Source organism: Solea solea, chromosome 1 (genome assembly GCF_958295425.1).
Source record: "Solea solea chromosome 1, fSolSol10.1, whole genome shotgun sequence".
In the NCBI taxonomy this organism is placed as follows: Eukaryota; Metazoa; Chordata; class Actinopteri; order Pleuronectiformes; family Soleidae; genus Solea; species Solea solea.
In genome coordinates this window covers 36,313,329-36,336,879 of record NC_081134.1, presented here as the reverse complement: position 1 = coordinate 36,336,879, position 23,551 = coordinate 36,313,329, and the positions used below count along the sequence as shown (strand labels likewise).

The window sequence follows — 23,551 nt, the reverse complement described above, 5'->3', positions numbered from 1 at the left end:
TATTTTTTTAAACATTTGACATATCCCTTAATTTTTGTATAAAAATGCCTTAAACGTTTAACTATTAAGATAAGTATCTTTATATTAAAAAATACTTTTTGACATCCCTTCATTTTTTCAAATTTGTATGTCTTAAGATAAATATTGAATATTCAAAAATGTTTAGATTTTTTTTAACGATTGATATATCCCTTCATTTTTTCATATAAAAAAAGCATTTAAACATTTAACTATTAAGATAAATTTCTTATAAAGCAATAATAAAAGTTGCTTCCTTTTCCTTTACTTTTTAACATCATTAATTAAAGTTCTCACCGCAGCAGCGAGAATCAGTCCCAGCAGACACACAAGTAAAAACGTCCTCATCTTGCTCAAATCAGCCTCAGACGCTCGTACACTTCTTTAATCACCGTGTGTGGAGTCATTGACTCTTAATCAGGTAAGTAAAAAAAATAAGCTTTTAAATAAACACCTTCAGTTTCATATCAAAGTCCGAAGGTTCACAGTTTTGTTGACAATTTGTGAAATTGTTCTGCGAGTTTGTTTGTCGAAATGTCAAAGTTTGGTTCTGACTCATCTGCACAGGGTTTTCTTGGTCAGTTTTACCTTTAAAATATACACACTTATTTGAATTCAAATGAATCATAGAATTGAGTTCAACTACATGATCAAACCTTTATTTTGTTGCCATTTTTGACACAAAGCTGCTTCAACTGAAGCCAAACTTTGATTGAAACTGGACACCATGGACGCTCTTCTGCAACGTTTACCCACCTCTGTCACCTCTGTCACCTCTGTCACATTTGACACATTGTCTCGCAGTGGTGACCTGCTTCCTGGCGGCCACTGAAAATCCAAGGACAGAGCCGTGTTTGATCAGTGACAGTGAGAGTGAGGACATTGAACCAGTGTCAGTACATGGCAGCCTCATAATCAATAATAGATCACAGTGTGGGTGTAAGTCCTCTTTACTGAAATTATTTTTTTTAGCTGCATCTTGTTCAAAAAATGTACTCTGAAGTCTTAAATTTAAGAAAGTAGAGCATTTTTTATAGAATGACAAAAAAAAAATGAATAAAGTCTTACTCGAGTTGACGTCACAGCAACAACAAGCCCCAACAAACAGAGTAGCATTAAGCCTCTCATCCTCAAATCACATAGACGTGTATTTTGGTGCCTGCATGAGCGCAAACGCTCGGCTTTTGTACGGCTCACGTCAGTAGGCGGAGCTACCTTCAGTGGTGGTGGTAAATTTTAACTTCATAATCAATATTTCAAAGCATAATTCTTTTGTAGTTTGTTTCAGACCCAGAACTTTCTCCTTAAACGTACAAACTGTCACAGTAGATGTTATTAAGCCCCACCAAAAAAATCACCATGTCATTATATTCCTACTACTTTTAAATATACATTTCATCAATATTTAGTCATATATATATTTCTGGGGCACTTTTTTGTCTTTATTGAACAAAACAGGCGTTTTGAAAATGATAATCTTCAGCCAACTTGAAGTTTAATTACTCACATATTCTTATAACCAGAGCTGGTGATCAATATTAACAGCCATAACTTTCAAAGGTTCCCTCACGAGATACCAAAGTGCCAGGCGTCTGGACCGGATACACTATCGACTAAGTCTTAGTAACTATACTGACTTCAATTCAAAAAAACTTTATTGATCCCCAAGGGGAAATTCAAGAAAATACAATTTTTTGTATTGCATGTATCAGACCTGTAACGCCGCAATGATGCCTCACAGATGTCAGACACCGTCTCAGTTCTCCTCAGATCTGAGCCGTCTTCAATAAAATCTTTCAACTTAACTAATCACTGACTCCAGAGGTTCCATCATTGGTCATCTCACCTGATCATCAACAGCAAGAAGACCCGGGTTCACGACCTGGTGGGAATAAGGACCTTCCTACAGTCCTAAAACATGCAGATTTGGGGATTAGGCAAATTGGACACCGACGTCGCTCAAAACAAGAGTGAATACCAGGACAGGAGACAGGAGAATATGGCAGGGGATTTTGGCACTACCCACACGTTTAGTTGTACCTTGCTGTAAAAGTGACTAATCAGGCTTTTCAATTATATACAATACACCAATTGACTGATGTAACGGTTTTAAACCTATTTTGGGGAGTTTAGGATTTTCGGATTATATCAGATTTTACATTTGTATCTGTCCTGATATCGAGTATCGTATCGGCTCATCCCTAAAACATATTCACATAAATCTTGACAAAAAGGTAGAGGGAAGATTTTGCGAATTTGTTTGTGCATCCAAACAGAATCCACAGTGACCCAATGTGTGGGTCCTGACCCAGTCTTTAGGAACCACCATGTTTTTAAATCCTCACAAAGAGATACAGACAAGTACAAAAGACACCACACGATGAATCAGCTTCTTAAATGAAAAGTAAAATTTATTATTCCTGAACGACAAAATAGACTTCTTTGGTTGTACAAATTCACTAGTTACAGTCTTGTATGACCTCTAACCCTCGACCCCGGGACGTCTGACCCTTCCCCTCCGACCTATTTGCAAGTAAAATCCCCCCCCTCCCAAAAACAGAACTCAAAAAAAGAAGAAGAAATAAATGAACACAAACTTGAAACACTGCATTAATGATGTAGTGAAACCCACCTGAAAAAAAAGATTTACCTACTGTAAGTTTTTTTTTTTTTTTTTTTTTAAAGAAAAAGAAACACCAGCCATTGAAAATGTTATCAAACAAACTGAATTTCAGTCAGTGAGAGAAACATGGAAAGCTTTAATTAGAAGACCCTACAATAATTAATTAACACAAATGCTACCATGTCGTGATTCTGCTAAAAAAATACCCGTCGGGTCATGGACTGACAGAACGTCGAGCTGAAAGAGAAGGGATTTCTGACGGGTTCCGCCTCACGCTGCTCTCCCATTCACAAACCAATATACATGCAGAGAGCGTCCCAACACGAGCATAACCAAACCCACACCCGTCAGCGACAGTCGAGGTCAAGACCGGCTCAGTTTCACACCCAGAAGTTTGCTTTTCTCTCAGTATTTGTACATTATTCACACAACAATAAATGATCTTTTTTCTTTGCTTTTTTTTTTTCCTCAGTGGCATCAGATTTAAATTAACTATAGTCAGACAAGAAAAATAAAAACACCTGCTACCTTCACGTCCCACACTCTGGAAAAACCCTCCAGATATAAAAAAAACGAATGAAATGAACGATTCACATTGATTAAATAAGGAAAAAAAAAAAAATACATAAATCACCCTGAACGAGACAGAGCAAGTACCATTTCTTAGTAAAATGATGCTGAAGATGCATGTTCCCAAACCTTGAGATTTAAAATAACTGTAATATGCTGCAGTGTGTTTGTGTTCTTTACGTGGGGAATGTAACACAGAATCGGATTTAAGGATTTATAGATATGTTTCACTCAAACTAGATCATTTCAAATGTGTTAATAAAACAATATGCAATTCATTTAAGGTCCAGTGTGTAACATTTAGAAAGGTTTATGAGTGGAAAGTGAATATACTGCGAAAAAGTATGTTTGGATAAGGTTATAATCACTTTAAAATAAAAATAGTTCAGGTGTTGTCCTCTGAGAATAAGCCTTTTCATATGTACTTTAGGCAAGAGGCCGCCATTTTGTGTCAACATGTTTCTAGATTTGTCTTAAATGTGAATATTTTCTGTTTTGTTTTTGCTCCATATAAAAAAAGTCATTAAAACCAGATGTTTTGACGTTTAGGGAAACAGATCTGATAAAAAACAACTGCCCCTAATTCTGATAAAATACACAGGGCTGCAACAGTTATTATCAACTGATTAATCTGTCCGTCGTTTCCTCGATTAATCGGATAATCATTTGGTCCATAAATAAAATGTGACCAGTGTTTTTTGGACCTCTACATGCTGATGTTTTGTCCACAAACCAAAATTATACAATTTTAATGGGTTTTTGTGACAAGGAGCAAAGAAATCAGACAATATTCACATCGAAGAACCTGAAAATATAGATAAACATAGATAATATATTATAAAATTAGTTGACGTAATGGATTAATAATCGAATAAATGCAGATTTGAGGGTTTTTTTCCTTCATTAAAATTCATTTAATTGGCACTGTTGTCCTCCATTTTACAATCTGCCAGTAGATGTCGCTACTTCTTACACACTGGACGTTAAAGTCAAAGCTTTGTCTTCATGATTTAACTGTAGTGTACTGGCAGATCATTAACCGTGTCTGTAAACACGGAGGGATTAGATGAGATAAAATAGAAAGGCCTTCAATTTGAGTAAAAGAATAAATTAATATATGTTCTTAAAAAGCTGAATTGTAGCAGTGCAAAATGAAATAAAAAAAAGAAAGATATGTACTGTGTTTTAAAAAGAAATCTCCCCACAGTTTCTGACAGTGAAGGTAGCAGGACGTTCCCTCCTCAGTTAATATTTACACTCTTGTTTCGCCCGGGACTCAAAATAAACCCCCTGACATTTTACAATCTATTCACTGAAAGCCTAAAAATATCATTCAACACATTAGTAATAGCTATGACCCATTTCTTTTTCTCTTCCAGTATGTTCTTTTTTTTTTCTTTAAAAAAAAAAAAAAAATCATCGGAGCAAGGACAAAAATAAAAATAAAAAACTAAACATTTCGGTCACCTCTTGTTAAAATAGATCAGCTTCTACTAGGCAGAGTGTGAATTAAAACAACGAATGTCTGTAAGTAGCGATTCCTAACTAAACCACACCAGCTCGTTCTTTCTCGCCGCTGAGGGACAGTTGAGCGACTCGCCAACTCACCCACAGACTGTAAAGACAAGACTGGCGTTCGTGTGTGTGTGTGTGTGTGGCAACTATGAAGCGCCGTAGTCTCTGCAGTGGTTATAATGTGAGAGTAAATCTCGCTCTACTGACACTGTAGTGTTGAGTGACCGCGTGACCACGCCCCCGCGTGTTTGCCAGTGTTTCCACAGCGTTATGTCAAATGTGTGTCCAGGTTCCTTCTCTCAGGCGTGTGTATGTGTGTGTGTGTGGGAGGGAGGTGTTACGTGGGCACGGCGGTTTCCAGGCTGCGACGGCCCTGACGCAGTTTGCGCTTGTTGCTGTACAGGGCCATTTCCTCCAGAGCTGAGGTGGCGGGCAGCGTCGTCGTGGAAACCTCCGCCTCTGGATTTGCCGTGGGCCCTACGCATAAACAAAAACAAAAGAGTTCCATCACACCTGCTGCATTTATTCTTCTTCTCCTCCTCCTCCTCCTCACTTGACATTCAACCCCAAATGTGAGCAGTGGAGAGAAAGAAAGAACAAAGCAACTGGACAGAGAATTCCTATGCAGTGGACGGATCCCTTAAACCTGCCAGAGAAGCCCCACATTCAAGTCAGCAGATACAAAAAAAAAAAAAAAACACACAAGCAGGACCCAGAAAAGTGAAAGCTTCATGTCTGCGTTACAAACACATGTACCTGTGATTCTGCGTCAATTCACCCTTTCACACGTGCTGCCTGACCCCCATCGTTATGGTTCATTTTGTCTTAAACATAAATTCTGGTAATGTGTTAAATTAAGCTATAAATTAAATTAAAAATATGATAAATCAACTCAATTAGTGTCACTATGAAGTTAAAATAATTACATTTTATTCTCAGACACCAGAGAGCCTAATGTCTAGGGAAAATGAATTACAAAAAATAAAAACAACTTTTAGTGTTACTTACATTTAAAGACTTATATCAACTCTTTTGGTGTTACTGTTACATTTTACATATAAAGAGAGAATAAAATTGATTGAATGAAAGAGTTTAACATCGAAAGAGTCAAACTTAAAGAGTAAATTCAAAAGCTCTCGGCTGAGCATGTCATTGGTTGTATTATCTAGGACCTCTAGTGCTGTCAAAACTACAATTATCGATGATTTAATGCATGTTCCTGGGCGCAGATGCAGAACACTGTTCCGTCTACGAGTCACCTTTGGTTTAAAAACACATTGTAAAGCTCATTGTCTCCACCTGGAACCACAGCTACGCCACACAACAAGCATGTTAGGGTTTAAATCCACAAACCAGCACACACTTATTCCACACATTCAGCCTGACAATCACACACATGATCCTACCAAAAAGAGTTGCTTATCCCAGGTAGACACCTGAATTAAAGAGAATAGAAGAATTGGATGCTTTACTTTAGTCCTTTGTTTCTCTGCTTTCATTTAAAGTAACAATGACACCACTTCACCGCTCACCTGGATTGCTGGAGCCGTCGTCAATGAACTGCAAGTCGTCGACTGTGTCAGGAGACTGGAAGAAGAGAAAAGGCAGTGAGTATGTGAGCAGCGAGGGTGTTCTTACTGGGCTGTTTCCTTGGGGAAGCCTTCACCGTGTGAGTAAGTGGAGCTGGCAAAAAGGGAGACGGTGAGGCAACGTGCCAGGCAGCGGCAACGCTGCAGCTCCCCGTGTGTCAGAGCCACAAAAGCTACAGTATCTCCACTTGACTAATCGCCCAGGAGAGATTTGGCATGTTAAAGCAGAGGCAGGTTGGTTGAGTTAGGTCATCAGTTCCGGGGTTTGTTTTTGTGTCGTTTTGGCACATTTGACAAAGAGAAACTGTGCCGCACCAATGTCACCGATACCAAAATGAAAGAACCAACACCAGACAGCTGTGTTATTTGGTTTGTTCATAGATAATTCTACATCATCTAAAGTCACCTCACTAGCACCAACACAGAGTAAGTTCTGACTTTATAAGTCAATATAAAACTCACATGCCAAACAAGAACAAGTATGAAGTTATTACTTTTGTTTTAATCTCACAGTAGACTAACAATACTAAAGCAGTGAGGATTGGAACTTTTAATCCATAGTCCACATTTGTCGACTGTTTTTTTTTTTAAATTCATTTTATACTAACTGATTCTAAGGATTATTTTTTTAAGTGTTCACTATGAAAACAGTGAAAGGTCAGAGGTTATGTCAATTATTTTCTTTTTATGCCTGACCTACAGACAAAAAAAAACAATGACACACAATTTAATTGAATTGAAATAGTTGCTGATTTCAGTTGAGAATTCACGCTTGATTTCAAGAGTGTTCCTTATACAAGTGGTGAAGGACAATATTTTGTTCCATGGTTCCCATGGAGTTGTTCTATTAAAAGATCATTTACAGAAGACTATAATGATACACAATAGCTTTAACATGAAAATAGACATGTGAGTATTATATTACAACAGAAAATTAAAAAGAAGTAGAGCGTCTCCTTTACACAACACTGAAGTCAGGTCAGAGGGTGGAATCCCAAAGAGAATGCAAACACAAGTCTGAACTTTAATGTCACTTAAATTACACTCAGCAGAAAGAGGAACTGAACAGAAACCCCAGCGTATGACAAACGACAGATGACAAACCACACAAAAGCCCCACAGTGAGGAGCGCAAACCAACACTGACATGACGACCACAGATATCTGACCACAAATAAACCAAACACCACTTCCGGACAAAACTCTGCTCCACTTTCCAGCACCACAGCACGATTCACCTGCTTCCCCTCCATCGCTTTATACACAAAAAAACCTACACCAATCTATTGAAAGTGCAGTAGACCAGTGTTTCAGAAGCTGGAGGGCGAGTTATTACCATCTGATGTGTGACACATGCATGGAACAGACACCTGACAGATGTTAATGTGACAGTGGGTGAGATGCAGAGTCCCCCCGGAACCAATACTGGTTAGTGGGAAAAAAAATGTTTGAATCTGTGCAGCTGGTGAGTGACCGACTGATTAGTTAGCCGAGATATTGATAGTTATTGTTACTAGAGGTCGACTGGTTGAACATTGTAACTTGTCGTTTGGCTTGAAAAGGACATTTAACAACCCATTAGTGGGCACCACTCAAATTAAGGGTCAATGGCTCATTTAACGGCCACTTTAGCTGAAAATGTCTTCCATTGACTGATACAACTAAACAAGTGTTTAAAGACTTGATGGAAGGAAATGATGAAGACTGCAGCTGGAGCCATGAAAAATCCAGCACATGAGAGCTAATAAGGGTAAAGCAGTCAACAGGGTGTCATGCTTAGAGATGCATTCAAGGAACCTTGTAAATTGAATTACCTCTGCAAACACACATGGTGTCAACTAAACAAACACCTGCTGCTGATGCACAACTAAATAGTCATTAGATCATTGAGGAAGTACTTAATTATTTTAAATCCATGCTATAATTTACAAAGCAATGGTTAGTTTTCATCTCTTTAATACGGTAATAACTGTTATTGCAAATTTTCTTGGAATGTCATGACATAGGCTTAATTTATTACATTTCTGATGTTTTCTTCTATTTAAGACAGGTAGATTAATCACCTTGTGTCTTTTTCATGCCTTAAAACTACATTTTTTCTCTAAATATTAAAAAAATTCACACTCGGTCAACCTCTATTTGTCACCACTAATAATGCTCTTAGGGGAGAGAGTTAAGGAAGAGACCAGGGAGATGGGAGGCAGAATGAAAAATGAGGGAGACACAGGGCTGATCTTGTGTGTTATTTAGCGTAAAGGGTTTATCTTCATTGTGCGAGTGAGCGTTAGTGAGTGAGCTACACCGCTGTAACAGTGCAGAGCAGGAAGGACTGCTCAGTCACTGAACCACAACTAAGACTGCATTTGCACCGACGCCTCTTGACTGAGGGATAAACTAGAGAGGAGAGGCAGCAGGGAAAGCCACAGAGAAAAGAGAGGAGGGGCCCCGGGGGTGGGTGGGATCTCAGCATGCAGCCAATACCTGGATGTCGTATACGGGTTTGGAAGAAGGAATGGCAGCAAACTGTCGGTAGTCAAACTTCTTTGCCGACAGGCACTAGAAGGACAGTAAACAAGGTCAAGGGAGAGAAATTCGAGGACAGGGAGGAAGAGGATGGACAGAGGAAAAAAACAGAGGAGAACAGGTTGCACATGGAAAATGTTGAAATAAACGAGAGGAAAGGGGATAAGGGTTGAGGAAATGGAAAAGGGAGAGGAGGCTGATGGGTGATTCACAGCCAGTTGTGGTGTTTGGTGGGAGAGCAGTGTGTGATTCTCAGCTGCGATTGGCTAAAGTGAAAATGAGCAAGATGAGGGATTAATGTCAATGTGTCTTTAAAGCAAATGTACTTTTGCCTTTTCCAGCTTGTAAACAAACAACTGACCTTATCTGGTGCCTTTCTTTAATAACGCTCCTTAGATTTAAAAAGTCAATGTTACACACAACATTTGATCAAATAATTCATGTTTCAAAGCTCTTCAAGTCCTCACAACAAAGGACACAGCAAATGATCCAACACTGACACAAAGGCCAAAAAGAAAAAAGCTTACAAACAACACATTTAAAATGATGAAAATATGAATAGATTATGTACTTACCAGCCTGCCTGGTGAGGTTACTCCACGAGGACTGAGCTCTGTCAGAGAAAAAGAACGACAGTTTATATTTTTAGTGTTTCCCAAACTTTTATTAGGGGAAATGGGGCCCCACTTTTTAGAGATAGTAAACCAGATTGGGATATAAATCATGACAAAGGCAAATCACAGTATATGTCTATGTCTTATTTTGAATAGATCAAGCAGACATTTCCAGGAGATCTATATTTCATAACTGTATAATATTCATTAGTGCTTCATACTGAAAATAAGTAAACAAATTAAAAGATAATTTACACAAATTAAAGTAAAAAGAATAAAAGCAAGAGTCAATAAAAACCAGAAAACCAGATTAGGCCGGTCGGAATACAAACATTTTTAGGAACAGGTGACGGTCGTGTAAATAGTAGTGCTGTTAACTGTCATTTTTATGAAAATAAGAATATCTGAGTCATGATAATGTGACATTTTCTTAACAAAACTAAGCATTTTTAATATTCGATTAGCAGATTAAGGTTCAGTGAGTTTCTGTAGCACTGCAGAACATAATCATAATTCTGCTAATATTTGGTCAAATTGTGATTTCAATTAATTCTGTGGATCTAGTAAAAGTGCCTCAGTGCCTCCTACCTTCCATAGGTGTAGGAGAGGGTGTAGGTGCAGGCGATGGTGACTCCGTCAGCTGGTCTAGTGTCCCACGTTTCTTCCCATCCCGAGACTTGGCAATGACCATCTGAGCCTTCAGTGCGTCCTGCTCCAGAGACTTCATTCTGCCAGAGAAACAACCACCATCAGATAAATCACTCTAGATATAAGGAAAGTTGAAGCCTTAAAGACATATAATTAACAAAAGGCACACGCCACACCAGGGTCGGTGCAGTTCCTAACACTACCACTGTCGGGCACTCCTTGTCCTGGGTTGCTATGACAAACTGTTTTTATTTCATTGCACATTGAAAAAGGGAAGCATTCCAGGAAAAGGAAGACCTACTGCCAGTAGGTTTACCCTTTACTCACAAAGCAAACTTACTGCAGTTTGAGTGTTAGTTTAAATACCAGTATGGAAATCAAGAGAACAGCAAGGTGCAAAATAAAAAAATAAAAAAAAAAGAGTGCTGCAGATAGAGAGAGGGAATAAAAGACAAAGAACAGAGAGGAAGGAAACAGAGGAAGCTAAGGATGGAAACGGCAAACGGCGTGCAGAAGCAAAGACAGCACTAGAAAGGCAGTGGAAGCACTGTCGCTGTGTCGTCACTGCGAGTGCTTGCTTTTAGACCTTTCCGATAAAAACTGGCCTCTAGCAAAATAACCCCAACGGCAAAGCACCCCAGCACACCCCACTGATGCCGTGCATCTGGCCCTGGTGGCTGGGGCCGCGGAGCAGACCTGAGCTGGGAGGCTGCAGAGGCGGAGGTAGAGGAGGAGGTGGGGGGCTGGGGGGCTGCGGCCGTGCCCTCAGATGCCCTCACTCGGGCCTGGTAGAGCCTTTTAGCCAGGTCCTGCTCATACTGCCTAACATCCTCCTCTAGGCCACAAGGCCTGTACCCAGGAGGCCACAGAGAGGAGGAGGAGGAGGAGGAGGAGGAGGAGGGAGGAGGGAGGAGAGAGTGGGATGAAGTACACCAGGATGAAAGAAAAAGATAGATAGGAGAGGAAAAGCACACAGACAGAAAAAGAGAAGAAAACCAAAGAATGGAAGATAAAAAAAACACACCCACACAAATAGAGAACCAGAAATGATAAATAGCAATTTTTTTCTAAATGCTTCAGTTTGAGTGGAGACAAACACACAATCAGCTGTGAACATAAAAGTGCAAAAAAACAAAATTCTGAACCATATTATTAATCAGGAAATATGGGAAAGGTGTAGGTGTCATAATAACTGGTATAGTAAAATATGTCAGCTTCAAACTTTTCTGTAGTCTGTTGGCAAAAGAAAACAAAAATGTTTATCTGTCCAAAACCTTTTTACTTGTTTTACTGTCTTTTTTCAGATTTTATTATCTTTTATGGATTCTAATTGGACTGTACAGATCTTTGGCCAACCGTGTTGCTTTAAAATATTGCTTTATAAAATTAAACTGGATTAAACTGGAAACATTCGGGCTGCACTGAGCTAAATGTAAACAGAAAAAACTGAAAGTATTTATTAGTGTGGCAAGAAGCAGGAAGTCAAAGCTTTGAAGACACAAAAAAGACATGCGAAAATGTTGAGGTGCAAATGTCCCAGTATAAAGTAATTCATTTATAGAGAAATTGCCCTTGCATTTCATTGCAGACTAATAATTAATTTTGTTTATTCAAATTCTCATTATTAATAGCATTTTTGTTGATAGTGTATGACCATTTTGAGGAGAATATACCGCATTTATCATTATAATATGCACAAATGTAAAGGGAATTAATATGAAAAGTTGTCATGGTTACCGTCACCATCATAATGCATTAACATAGCTCAATCAAACCTTTAAGAAAAGTAATCATTTATTCTCTTTCACATCCCTATTCCATTCACTGCTGCTGTCATGATACACCACGGACTTGACTGGCCATTTTATCTCATGTCGGTGTAAAGTAAAGTTGTGGCTTTACCGTGCCGCTCTCCACATGGCTCTTTTCTCTGCCTCCAGAGCTCGTTTCTCAGCAGGTGACAGGTCCTTTTCGAGGGCCACAGCCAGCTCAGGGCTCTGCATACGGAGCCTCTCTTGATGTCTGCGCTCAGCTTTGGCCGTCCGGATGGGAGCTGACGACTCCCCAGGGTACACTGGAATCAGACTAACACGACAGAGGAAGAGATAGATGGTGCATTCCATTAACATCGGAGCTTGGACGTCCGAACCGCGAGTGATTTCATTTCTGAGTTAACCGTGTCCCAGTTGAGAAGTCGGCAACTATCATGAACTTAAACACAGCAACATGTCTAAATAGTGTAATTAACAGTAAACGTAGCAGTGTTTTTACTATTGATGTGAGTGGCAGCCATCTTACCCAGTCATGGAGTTTGGTCTCTGATCCAGTCTGAAGCTGTCGTCCAGTGAGTTCCTCTGAGAGTCTCCCTTACCGTCAACTGATGGGGGTCTACAAAAAAAACAAAAAAACATTAGCCCAAGATATAAAAAGTTACATTTATTTATAAAACAATAAAATATTCAGAGTTTCTCACCCTGAGCTGCCGCAGTAGCTTGGAGGAGTGGAGCAGTGTGGAGATGGGGAGGACAACGGCTCCACTTTATACTCCACACCATCCAGCAACACCTTGCCGGTGGCTTTCATCTGAGCCACCTGCTTGGACAAGTCGTCGTCCTCATCCTCCTCATCTTCATCCATAAGGTATTCCTGCGCACGCTGGTCAAACCTCCTCGCTGTGCGTGCGATGTAGACACATTCTTTAGGTTGTGAAAGCAGGTCAAACCAATCAGATGTCAAGCAAGGTACATTGAGGCAAACATACCTTCTTCCTCCCTCATTTTCTTGAGGTCATCCTCTCCAACAAGAGAGACTCGAGGTTTGGGTTTCTCGGGAGTTTGCTGCTTCACGTCGATCTCGAAATACTTCTGTCTGTCTCTGAATGAGCGTTGCTCTGGGCTGTCCTTACCGACAGGTGATGGACTCTGTGGGGTAACAAAAAAATAAATGAGCACTGAGATCTTGGCACCTAATTTATTAACAAATACAGAAAATAAAAAGAGGAAATAGTTTCTGCTGAAAGGTTGCTTTTCAGTGCCATTTGCGATATTATAAAGCCATTTGCCAAAACAGCATGGACAAAGACCAGAGGTACGAAAGAAGAAAGCGAAAGACTTAAATCAGAACCCAGCACCTGAGCTGATTTAGGGTTAATCATATCATAGTGTCATCATGAAGAGAAGGAGCGCGGCTGTCTCAATCTCTGAGAGCAGAGATACCATCACCACCGGTCAAGCCAAGCACACCACGGCCCAGATAAAGAACGGGGCTGCCCTTAGCGGTGGTGGAGGTGGTGGATACCTGCAGGTCCATTGAAGGCCTGGAGAGACGAGGCACTGCTGCCAGACTCAAATACTCCCGACGGTCAGATGTGAGTGACGGTCTAGGGGAGACCTCACTGGTCAGACCCTTACCGGCTCCCTTCTGACCATCTACGTCATCATCAAACACCTCGTTGCTCAACTCAGGCTGAAAAGGCCACAAAGGTTCGACACCAGGCTGTCAGACTTAAGCAGGTTTTTAAAGTAATGACGGTACACTCTGGATAATAATTAGCATCTGCTGATTTGATGCAACTTAAGATCATTTTATAATCGATTAATCAAATAGATTTTTGGTCCATGAAATGCTAGAAAACGTTGAAAAATGTTGATTGGTGATTCAAATGTCTTCTTTTGTCCATAAACCAAAATAAGTTTCAGTTTTAATGATTTCTTTGTTAAATCAAGAATTTACGAAGCTGGAAAAATCTGAGAGCTTGTAACTGTTACTTAAAAAAAACATTCCAAACCAAGTAATCAATGACCAAAGTAGTTGCCGATTAATTTAGTTATCGATTAATTAGCAGCTCAAATGTAATTACTACCTGCTTTAATGCTTTCGTAAATGGTTGAGTGGTTGAGCTGTAAGCGTTAGGCATTGTTAAAATTACTTTAAACCTAATTTCTTTGAATGTCCACCATGGCGGCAAAACTCTTTACTCAGATCATCTGAAAATTCTGTGAACTTTTAGAGAAAACTGTAAATCTAACTATCCTACCATAGCAAAATGAGGTGAAGGAGCCTAGAAGCATCTACTGCTCAAATTATATTCAATGGCTGATATTCTGGGATGTGCAGCACAACAGAAAGCTTCCCTTTCATTATTTTTTTTGGTCAATATTTTTACTCACCTCTGGGGAAATTTGCTTTGGGTGAAAATTGTTCCTCACATCATACAGGTCCTGTTGAGAAGAGCAGGAAATAAGATCATTAGGAGATACGGAGCAGGCAGACCAATCAGAAGCTGGGATACAATATATAGTATTTATAAATGACGAAAAATAGGTTTGAATATTAGTACACGAGTCACACATGGTTGGACAAATGGCTCAAGAGTCAACACCAGTATGACAGATGATGGCACTGAAGAACAAAAACCAACGATGAAGGCATTCCACAAGTCACAGCACGTCACAGGACCCCCAACTCAGTGCAGGCTCCTTACAGGACAGCCTGCTCCAGTCAGGAGGGGGGGGCGGGGTGAGACCAACCAATCATGCTTGTATCGTGACCCGGGGCGAGTCCGGGCAGCATGGCCTACCTGCGGCGGCTCCAGCACTGCCAGTGAGCGAGGCACGGCGGCAAACGCCTTGTATGCCTGCTTGACATTCATGGGGAACTCGTCGTTGGAGGTGGGGGAGGGGGCTCGAGGCTGCAGGGGAGGAGGACCAGGGGACATGGAGGAAGGGGGTAGGTCCATGTGGCAGGACGAGGAGGAGGAGGAAGGGAGGACAGACAGACATATGGACGAGAGGGTAGACAATGAAAAAAACCAGCAAAGTTGAAGAAGACTGTGGCGGAGAGAAAGGTGAACAGCATGGCAGCTGGTTTCATGTGAGGGAAGGAGGGAGTATGTCAGAGAAAGACAGACAGTAGGGCGTGGGCAGGTTTCTTTTTTTTCTGTACCATCAACTTTGTGAAACAATCAGGAAAATGTGTGATGAAATGAAATATTTACCAATTAAGCCATCCTGCTGCCAAAAGAAGAAATTGGCTATTATGAGGAGAATTATTTAATTTGTGAGCCAAGAATTGCTCCCTTTGCAGGTTTACTTAAAACACACGTAACGTCCAGGTGTGCCTGGAGGTCACAGACAGAAGCACGTGCACACATTCAGCTCCCTGGTGAATTCAATCTTCCTATACTTGTTTTAAACTCATGTAGAAATATAAAAATCTCCATTTGCTGTACTGTTGTTGGACAACATGAGTGCGTTGGGGATGAGAGTCACACTACGCTGCACAGAACCTGAGAATGGTGGAAAACAGCACTATATGGTGGTGAGGGGTCTTACAGAGGTCTGGGAGTTGAAGGGGGAGGGGCCATGCTGAAAGGGGTTGGGACTGTGGCCATCAGGAGTGGCAGGAGAGGTGCTCGACCACACACGGCCAACGGGCTGGATGGCACCTGGTCGCGTCTGGAGAGAAAACAATTGCATTTTATAATGAGAAGAGAGTGAAATGCACCAGAGCATAAATGACCATTTGTTCATTAATCATCCAATGAACCATTATTGGACGATTAGTATAAACTGCGACTAAAAGCATTGCACAGTATCTATTTTTATAATTAAATACATTATAATACTCAATTATGTTTCTAAAGGCACAACAACGAATAAAACGTCCAGAAATTGAAATATAATCATGTAGAATAATAATGTGACAATTTGAGTGTTCAGACAGATAAATGTGGCTCCAAAGACACTCACTGATGATGATGAGGATGGTGACACGTTGTCCTTTGCAGTGGGAGTGGAGGAATAATGAATGTTTGCCTGAAAAATAAATGAATTAAATAAAATGACAAACCAATAAAAAAAATGTATGGACTCAGATATTAATGTCACACCGCCAGGTTTGTTGCGAGCCAATATCACCAGGGATTGTGGGCTTACTGCCACGTTTTATTTCACTTTAAATTTTCCATATATCATTTTTAGCTACACTACTACAACATACACTTGCTCAAAGAAAAATATAACTTTGTAGTTAGCGTCCTTTTAGAAGGCACAGCTGGACAGTTAAGAGACAAAGATGGACAATCCTTCATTCAGTCTGCATGAGGCAAAGCCACGGGGAAGCAGTCACATGCTTTTCAGACTGGCAGATTCAATGGCTAGTTATAGTCTCTGTGTTTTATTATGAGATGCAGAGCTCAGAGCAGCTGACGCGTGCTAAAAAAACATCCAGGCCAGAGCACAGAGGGCCACAAGACCCACTTACGAAGCGGGTCTCCCTGCCTGCACACAGGGAGCTGTTGGAAGTGTGGTGGCTGGGCTACGGGTGTGAGGAAACGTCAGAAGGGTCAAATGTAAAATAACTCATCCGTAGTGTTGGACGTGACTCATGGGAAAGGAGAAAATAAAAAGATGGTATGAAACAGGTGAGGAGGAAAGGCAGGTGTTAAAGTTGCTCACCGGCTGAATAGTGGGGGAGTAGGGTGTTTCTCTGATGGGACTGGTGAAATCAGATGAAGGTGCCTGGAGGATTAAGACAAAACACAAATAAACACACACTTAACAGCTGCGCCTACTTTCACCCAGTGCACCGAAGAGAAAAAAAACAAATCTCACTCAAACTCAACCATCAACAAGCTCCTGCTGAGAAACATGCATTTCTCCGTGTGTGTTGTAGGTCGCGTTCCTGTGAGACTTATGACCCTCCTCACAGCTGTTGGGACAGACATTCCGGTCGAGTCCCCAAAATGTGCACAAATACCTCACGAGGTGTCACACGCTCCGTGTTCACAGCAAAAAACATGCACCACTTCGGCCCCTTATGATACCAAGATACTAAAACCTTCAAACTGGACACAGAGGAAAATGCTTTTGCCATCACTAAAAACCTTGAAGCATATTTCATTTACATGTCTCTAGAGCTGCAATTTTAATTTATTGTTTAGCCTTAATTAATAAAGAAAACCTAAGAAATTCATATACATTTGTATATGATTGCAGATCAAGTAATTCACCAAATAATCAGAATGCTGAAACTAAAAATATGACCAACAATATTAGTATGAGATAAATGCAACTGATCAAGCTCAACAAACATTAGCTTTGTGTCAATAAAAACAAGGCAAAAATGTAAGTTAAAAGTGAAAGACATCTATTCATATTTTCATTTCATTATCATATTTGTGACCGCTAAAAACTAAAAGTTGCACACAGTCTAAATACATAAATGGATGATGCATTTCAAGGGAAAAAATGTGTGCAGTAACACGCCATGCTGCCTCCAAACCACACTCAGGCAGGCGGCTTGCCTTGCTGAACAACCATGGCTGCAGTTGGCCTTGTTTCCCGTAGCCCACAGGTGGGCCCGAGAGGACCTTCTCTCCAGGAGGAAGCCCTTTTCCTTTGCGATTGGCCACCAAGAAAGGGTTCTCTTTGAAGCAGATAGGCTGAGAGTCCACCAGACACTCCTCGCCCTCCTCTTCAGGTTCAAATGTTGTCGAATTAATGGTTGTCGACGAGCCCGCGCTGTCAGCAGTTGATGTTCCATTAGCGGGGAACTGGGATCCATTAAGGAAATCGTGCTCTACATTTAGACCGGGGCAGGACTCGGGGTCCGTGTGGCTGAGGGGATTTGTGGGGTGACCTAAGCTGAAGCCCAGAGGCTCTAAAGGGGCTCCATACTGGGCCTGCAGGGGGGCGGCCATGGGAGCAGTCACAGTAGCAGAGGTAGAGAACTGAACAGGAGTAAAGGATAGGACAGATGCAGTAAAGTGACTGAAAGGAATGACGGTGGAAAAACTGCATTCACTCACACAAAAGAGGTTATCAAAGATTTCAAATCAGAATGTAGGTGCGTAACATAGAGATTAACAGGTAATCCTTGCTTCACACATTTAGTTATTATTTCTATGAGTCATGTAAAAAGTATTTGCTGAGATTTTGGAAGACTAGGTCTTATTTCCAGGTTAAAAGGGCAAAAATCGTTTTTGAGGGTTGACAAATGATTTCCAGTGAACCAAATTCAAGATCTTCAGATGCCTTATCTTAATACGCGTCTGTTTATAAATAGAAACTTGACACTCAAGCCTTTGGCTGCCACAAACACTTACTCACACCTCTAAATCTTTCCCAAAGCCTTTAAGATAAGTTTCTCAGTGGCTCATCATTTAAGAATTGATAAGCGATGATGTGCGTTACTGGACACAGTTCTGCGGTTCAGGCCTCTGCCTTAAATAACCATATTATCAGAGCAGTGAGACATTTGGACTCCAGGACAATGTCAACTCCTACTGTACTTTGCAGAAGAAGACAGCTGAAGACACGAGGACAGAAAATATGCGACGTTTAAGGCAATGCATGTCAAGAAACCTGATCGTGTATGTTCACATGTAAAGGTGTCATGTTACAAAGAAAGCTTTAAACTAATACAAAAAAAAAATGAAGCACGCAAACACTGGAATTCATTGGACGTGACCTTGACATATGTTGTCATAATCGAAATAGTTGGAACCAGAATATAAGCAAGGACTTGTGCGTGTCTCTGCTCGCTGATTATAAGAGTCGGTGGTGATATGAGGGTCAGTGGGATGGAATGTGTACGAGTGCCCTTTTGGCTCTGACACAGACTGTGAAGGACAGCTGGTGTTTTGGTGTGTGAGAGAGGAAACAGGGGCAGCGAACTGCTCACTGCAATGCCAAAATGCCGAGTTAGCAACGCGGATAAAAGTCAAAGAAACCAGGAATTGAACAACTGATACTTCAATGACAAAGATCTCATGCTGTTTAACTGGTGAACAGCTGTTGATTTTCAGGTGAAATAAAAAGCACATGAGTCACTATAAACACTGATCTAAGCACCTTAATCTTTTTTTTTTTATACCTTCAGAACAGAGAGCCTATAAAGAAGGAAGACAAACTGGGGTTGATTGTAAAATAACCTACAGTTATATTAAATACATTTTAAACTTAATGTTGGTAACATGGGAATATCATGCCCGAGTAAAAGTAATGATTGTTTTAGCAATGGTCTGGGGACCCACTTTCAAAGATGCACGACAATCATGACCCAAATATCAATGTCAATCGTGACAAAACCAAATGTGTGCCTTGTGTTTGTAACACCTATATAATTTTAACCCATGTGGGGGGGGGGGGGCTGGCCTAGTCTATTGGAGTCCCTGGATTAGACCGTCCATTTTTTCAAAACTAATTAAAACTGAACTACATCAGTGTAATGATAAGCAAATAATTTGGCTGTTCGTTTACAAAAAGCTGAAGTGAAATCAAATACAGGCTTTAAGCAACACTCTGCACATTCCTGTGTTTGTAAGACTTCATTAAAACACAAGGTGGGTTCTGATTTATCAGCTCCTAAACCTGTTTTACTGGGTCACTGTGAGACCACGTGCTCAAGCAGCAAATCCACTTATGATACACTGAACATGAACAGAGTGAACAGGCCAGTGTGGAAGCTCATACAACTTGCATTAGAGGAGCACATTTAGTATAACTTAAATACTAAAAAAAACAGCCAATTGCCTAACGGTGTTGGGCATATTTTGATAGTGTTAATTGAAGAGAGTATGAGAGATTCAATAATCAGACTGTTTCAGAAGTAGCAGTGAAAAGCACTCACACACAGAAATGGATAAGCGTGAAAGAAGAATCACAGACAATCACAAAAAGAGGAAAGAGAAAAAATAAGAAGCTATAAAAACTTAACACTTGTCCCACCGAGCAGCATTTTACTTACTGTAGGACGGTAACGGGACAGCACTTTACGTCCACTCACACTTAATCCTCCGACGACTTTGACAACTTCGGCCCGAAACACTTGTCTGTTTGACGACACCCTCCCTTCTCTGTCTGGCGCCCCACCCACCCATGAGACACCATCCATTTCTGTGAGAGATGCAGGTTTAAAATATCGCAGAGAACAGGCTGGTTGATAGTGGGCAGCTGTCCCCTTCCCCCATCACGCTGCCTCGCTCTTACACTCTTTATCAAACAGGACAGTGTTTGCTCTTTGGCCACGTTTCCTTTGAACGGTCCCTTTTTAAGTCTTCCTCCTTTCAGTCTGTGGTCTTGAATTCTTCCCGATCCTTCAGATCCTTCAGATCCTTCTCGGTCTTTATTCAATCCCAGATGGTCATGTCTGCTCTTGTTTATAGATGTTAGTCAGTGGTTCATCAACTGGCATAAGCTGAATAAGTTTGGCCCTTGAGCCTGAGGTTACTCATCCATGATGTTGACCCGAGGTTATGCACAAGGACGGGAGGTCTACATTCCTGTTTCTGAAGCCGCTGTTGGTCAGCTATGGGTCACTTGTGGATTTTCCATGGATGTTAACATGTCGTTCCAAGTCTATTCTGAGCTTTGAAGGCCATTTCCAACATAGCCGGCACAAAAATCCAAGCAATTCACAATCCAAAAGATGTTTTTTGGATGTTTTTTGATTTGATACGGATTAAAACATTAAAATGGACTCTTACCCTGTTTATCTTCTGTAGACTGGTGGTGGGAAGTGCAGCCAAGGTTTTGTAGTCAAGTTTTAGAGGTCCAGTACCAATATTCTACAGGGAAATAAATAGAAACAGAGGTGAGAAAAAGGTCTAGGACTGAGGTTTAATATGCAACAGGCATCTATTCAAGGTGAATTAGTTCAACTGGGGAAAGCCATGTAAGGAAGTATAGTATACCATTGTTATGACGTTTAGAAGCCAAACTCTCCAATGCCCAATTTATAGAGACAGGTCAAAATTTAGATTTGAACTCACTGTTCAGCCTCTTAAATGAAACAGATATAAAGGTTATAACATTGTGTCTTAAGGAAATGCATGTTGTAATTTGTTATACAAATAAAACTGATTTGATTTGATTCAGTAAAATAAAAATGAATCAGAATCAGAATAGTTTTATTATCCCAAAGGAAATTGTTTATGACATTAGTATTATGAAGCGGTGAACAAGTCGCACCTATAATTTTTGCTGTGTAGTTTTTCAGTGAATCACATTCATACAACTGCACCTTCCTCCTGATTCCTTCATTCTGTGATTAAGTAAAAGATAAACTGATCACGAATAACCAGAGATGTGGAATGCAGCGTTATAAACGCTTTTTTTTATTGTGTCACAAATCCATGAGAAACTCCCCCCTCCAAAAAAAATCAATGGTGTTTTTAAAGGTCTCAATACCAACCATCATCAGTACTAATAAGTTGATTTAAACAAACATTTAGCATGCTATCAAACTTTACCATGTGGACAAATCAATAGTAATAATAATAATAAATAATAATTTAGAGCTTTCCCAAGTAAAACTAAGCCATTCTGAATAAAGCCCTAGACTGATGTATTTAAGAAAATCAGAAAAGGAAGCTTGTATTCTCTCTGTATATGCAGAGATAAGTTGCCAGGTCAAATCATGTGGCGGCAGTTCAGTGGTATTTGTGGCTCAGCTGCCATTCTGCACAGACAAGAAAGCTTGTCTGAGGACCTGCCACTGACGAGTGTCTCACCTCGGTCTCCTCTTCTAGCAGGCGAGTTGCCTCCTCACGCTCCAAGCGCATTTGCTCCTTCACCAAGAAAGGAAGGGGAGGAGGAGGAAGAGGAGGACAGTAGGACAGACACCCAAGCACACAGCCACACAGTGATGCAATAAAAAGGTGAAATGAGACAGTGGAGGAGGAGGATTTGCAGGGAGGAGAAAAATAAGAGAGAAGATGGTATGGAAACAGGATGATTGGATGATTATGTATCACACCAAACACACCAAAAGGGAGGGGAGATAAGAGAGAGAGAGAGAGAGAGAGAAAAGAAGGGAAACAAAGGATAGAATCCACACACATTAAACAGTAATCTATTCATTAACTATGGGAACAGAAAAAGCGTGCAAGGTGGGACATTACAGGAACACTTCTGTCAAACACAATACGCACATAGGAGAAGCTTCATTCACCCGATAACAGACACGCCTCAACATTTGACTAATGTTTTACTGCGCAGTAATATCGCTGAAAATTTGCTGAAACTGATTTATCATGCGCCGTGGTATCTCCATGTGTCTGCCGATCGAACTAAGTTTTATGTTTTAGCCCTGACCCGACCGATATGTTCAACTTACCACTTTCTCCATCTCCTCTCGCTCCCACTGCGACGTCTCTCTCACCATCTCAGACTCCTGGAGAAGATGAAGCAAGATATATGATTCTCACAGTCTCAATAAAACCTTACTATGCATCTTGTAAATCTTAGTGAAAGAGCTGCTAGCCTGCGCAGTTTAATCCAATAAAAAATTCCATATGGGATGGCAGCATGTGTTCGGATGAAAGTTGTATCACCAAAAACTAAATTGATGAGTGTGTGTGTGGAGGTGCAGAGGAGCAACAAACAATAGCCTTCAGTAAACCAGCGATCCTGACATTCTTTCGGTGTGGGCTGCCTCCCAAAAAGCTACACTAAACAAAGTGAACAACTGTGTTGGCGTTTTCTGGCAGCTCTGTTGGAAAAGATGGGTAGGAGTGGTTTGCATGGGTACATGATTCCATCTATCAACATGAAAATGCTGTGGAAGCACAGTGTTAGTGAATCTGTATTTGATCCATGTGTTGATTTGAAATAAAGCTCTGTATTGCCTGAAGTAAAGCCTCAATTATGAATACAATAAGACCCATAAGCAGAGTCACTGAGTGGCAGCACCTGACCTTCACTAATGTACATAGTCAGGATGAGTGTGAGTGTGTAATCCGTGCCGTACCTTCTGCATGATTTCCATCTCCTCTGGGCTCAGATCACGATCTATAGAAGAGATGCTTTCCATACTGTTTTTTCGTACAATGCCTGTTGCAAATGGGTTTGCAATGATGCCAGGAGATGCCTGCAAATCATCCCAGAAACAGTTTTGCAAACACATTTTAAAAACACCTCTCTTATGAAATGCCAAAAATAACATGGTTCCAGCTTATATCAATACATTTTGTACTATTCTTCAAAAACGTAGAGGTTGATTAAACATATTAACCTTACAGTTTATACCCCTTTTTTCACTTTTCCTGTCTCTGCAAGTGAAAGTAAAATTCTGTAGATTTCCTCCTAAAGGACTCTCACCTCCACAGCCGCCACTTTCTGTGCGTCAAAACCGTCGCACACTAGCACGACCAGAGAGTCTCCCACAGCACGAAGCACTCGGACCGCCTCTGTGTGCGTCATCCCCAGCAGGCTGTGGTTGTTCACCTCCAGGATCCGCATGCCGACCTGCAGTCGGCCGTCTCTTGCCGCTGCTCCAGCTGAACTGACCTGATTGATCAACCAATGAGAGAATATTCCCTGTTTTTAAGACACTCAGTTTCCCATAGTGTCAATAGACTCCGATATCTCACAAGATTCACATCTGTTTTAAAAAGAAATTTAAACCGACTGGGATTCAGTTCCTTTAAAAGTGTTCAAAAAGCCTCCA

General features: G+C 40.7%; 1 protein-coding gene across 2 annotated transcripts in view; it reads right to left on the bottom strand.

The window, feature by feature from the left end:
• Positions 1–2,674: 2,674 nt before the first annotated feature.
• The window catches only part of scrib (scribble planar cell polarity protein), a 67,719-nt gene continuing 46,842 nt past the window's right edge, over positions 2,675–23,551 (bottom strand). The window contains exons 24-46 of one of the 2 annotated variants that reach the window (XM_058642510.1): positions 23,203–23,391; positions 22,853–22,972; positions 22,220–22,276; positions 21,615–21,671; positions 20,589–20,669; positions 17,406–17,831; positions 16,558–16,620; positions 16,364–16,417; positions 15,850–15,915; positions 15,433–15,555; positions 14,679–14,789; positions 14,269–14,319; positions 13,397–13,564; positions 12,861–13,020; positions 12,573–12,771; positions 12,398–12,487; positions 12,002–12,184; positions 10,796–10,948; positions 10,040–10,179; positions 9,413–9,450; positions 8,796–8,870; positions 6,259–6,313; positions 2,675–5,203 (exon numbers count right to left, since the gene is read on the bottom strand). In XM_058642510.1, the coding sequence (XP_058498493.1) occupies positions 5,064–5,203; positions 6,259–6,313; positions 8,796–8,870; positions 9,413–9,450; positions 10,040–10,179; positions 10,796–10,948; positions 12,002–12,184; positions 12,398–12,487; positions 12,573–12,771; positions 12,861–13,020; positions 13,397–13,564; positions 14,269–14,319; positions 14,679–14,789; positions 15,433–15,555; positions 15,850–15,915; positions 16,364–16,417; positions 16,558–16,620; positions 17,406–17,831; positions 20,589–20,669; positions 21,615–21,671; positions 22,220–22,276; positions 22,853–22,972; positions 23,203–23,391 (2,799 nt within the window). In that variant the 3' untranslated portion in view covers positions 2,675–5,063. The remainder of the gene's footprint in view (positions 5,204–6,258; positions 6,314–8,795; positions 8,871–9,412; positions 9,451–10,039; positions 10,180–10,795; positions 10,949–12,001; positions 12,185–12,397; positions 12,488–12,572; positions 12,772–12,860; positions 13,021–13,396; positions 13,565–14,268; positions 14,320–14,678; positions 14,790–15,432; positions 15,556–15,849; positions 15,916–16,363; positions 16,418–16,557; positions 16,621–17,405; positions 17,832–20,588; positions 20,670–21,614; positions 21,672–22,219; positions 22,277–22,852; positions 22,973–23,202; positions 23,392–23,551) is intronic. The other variant, XM_058642522.1, reaches the window with a different exon arrangement.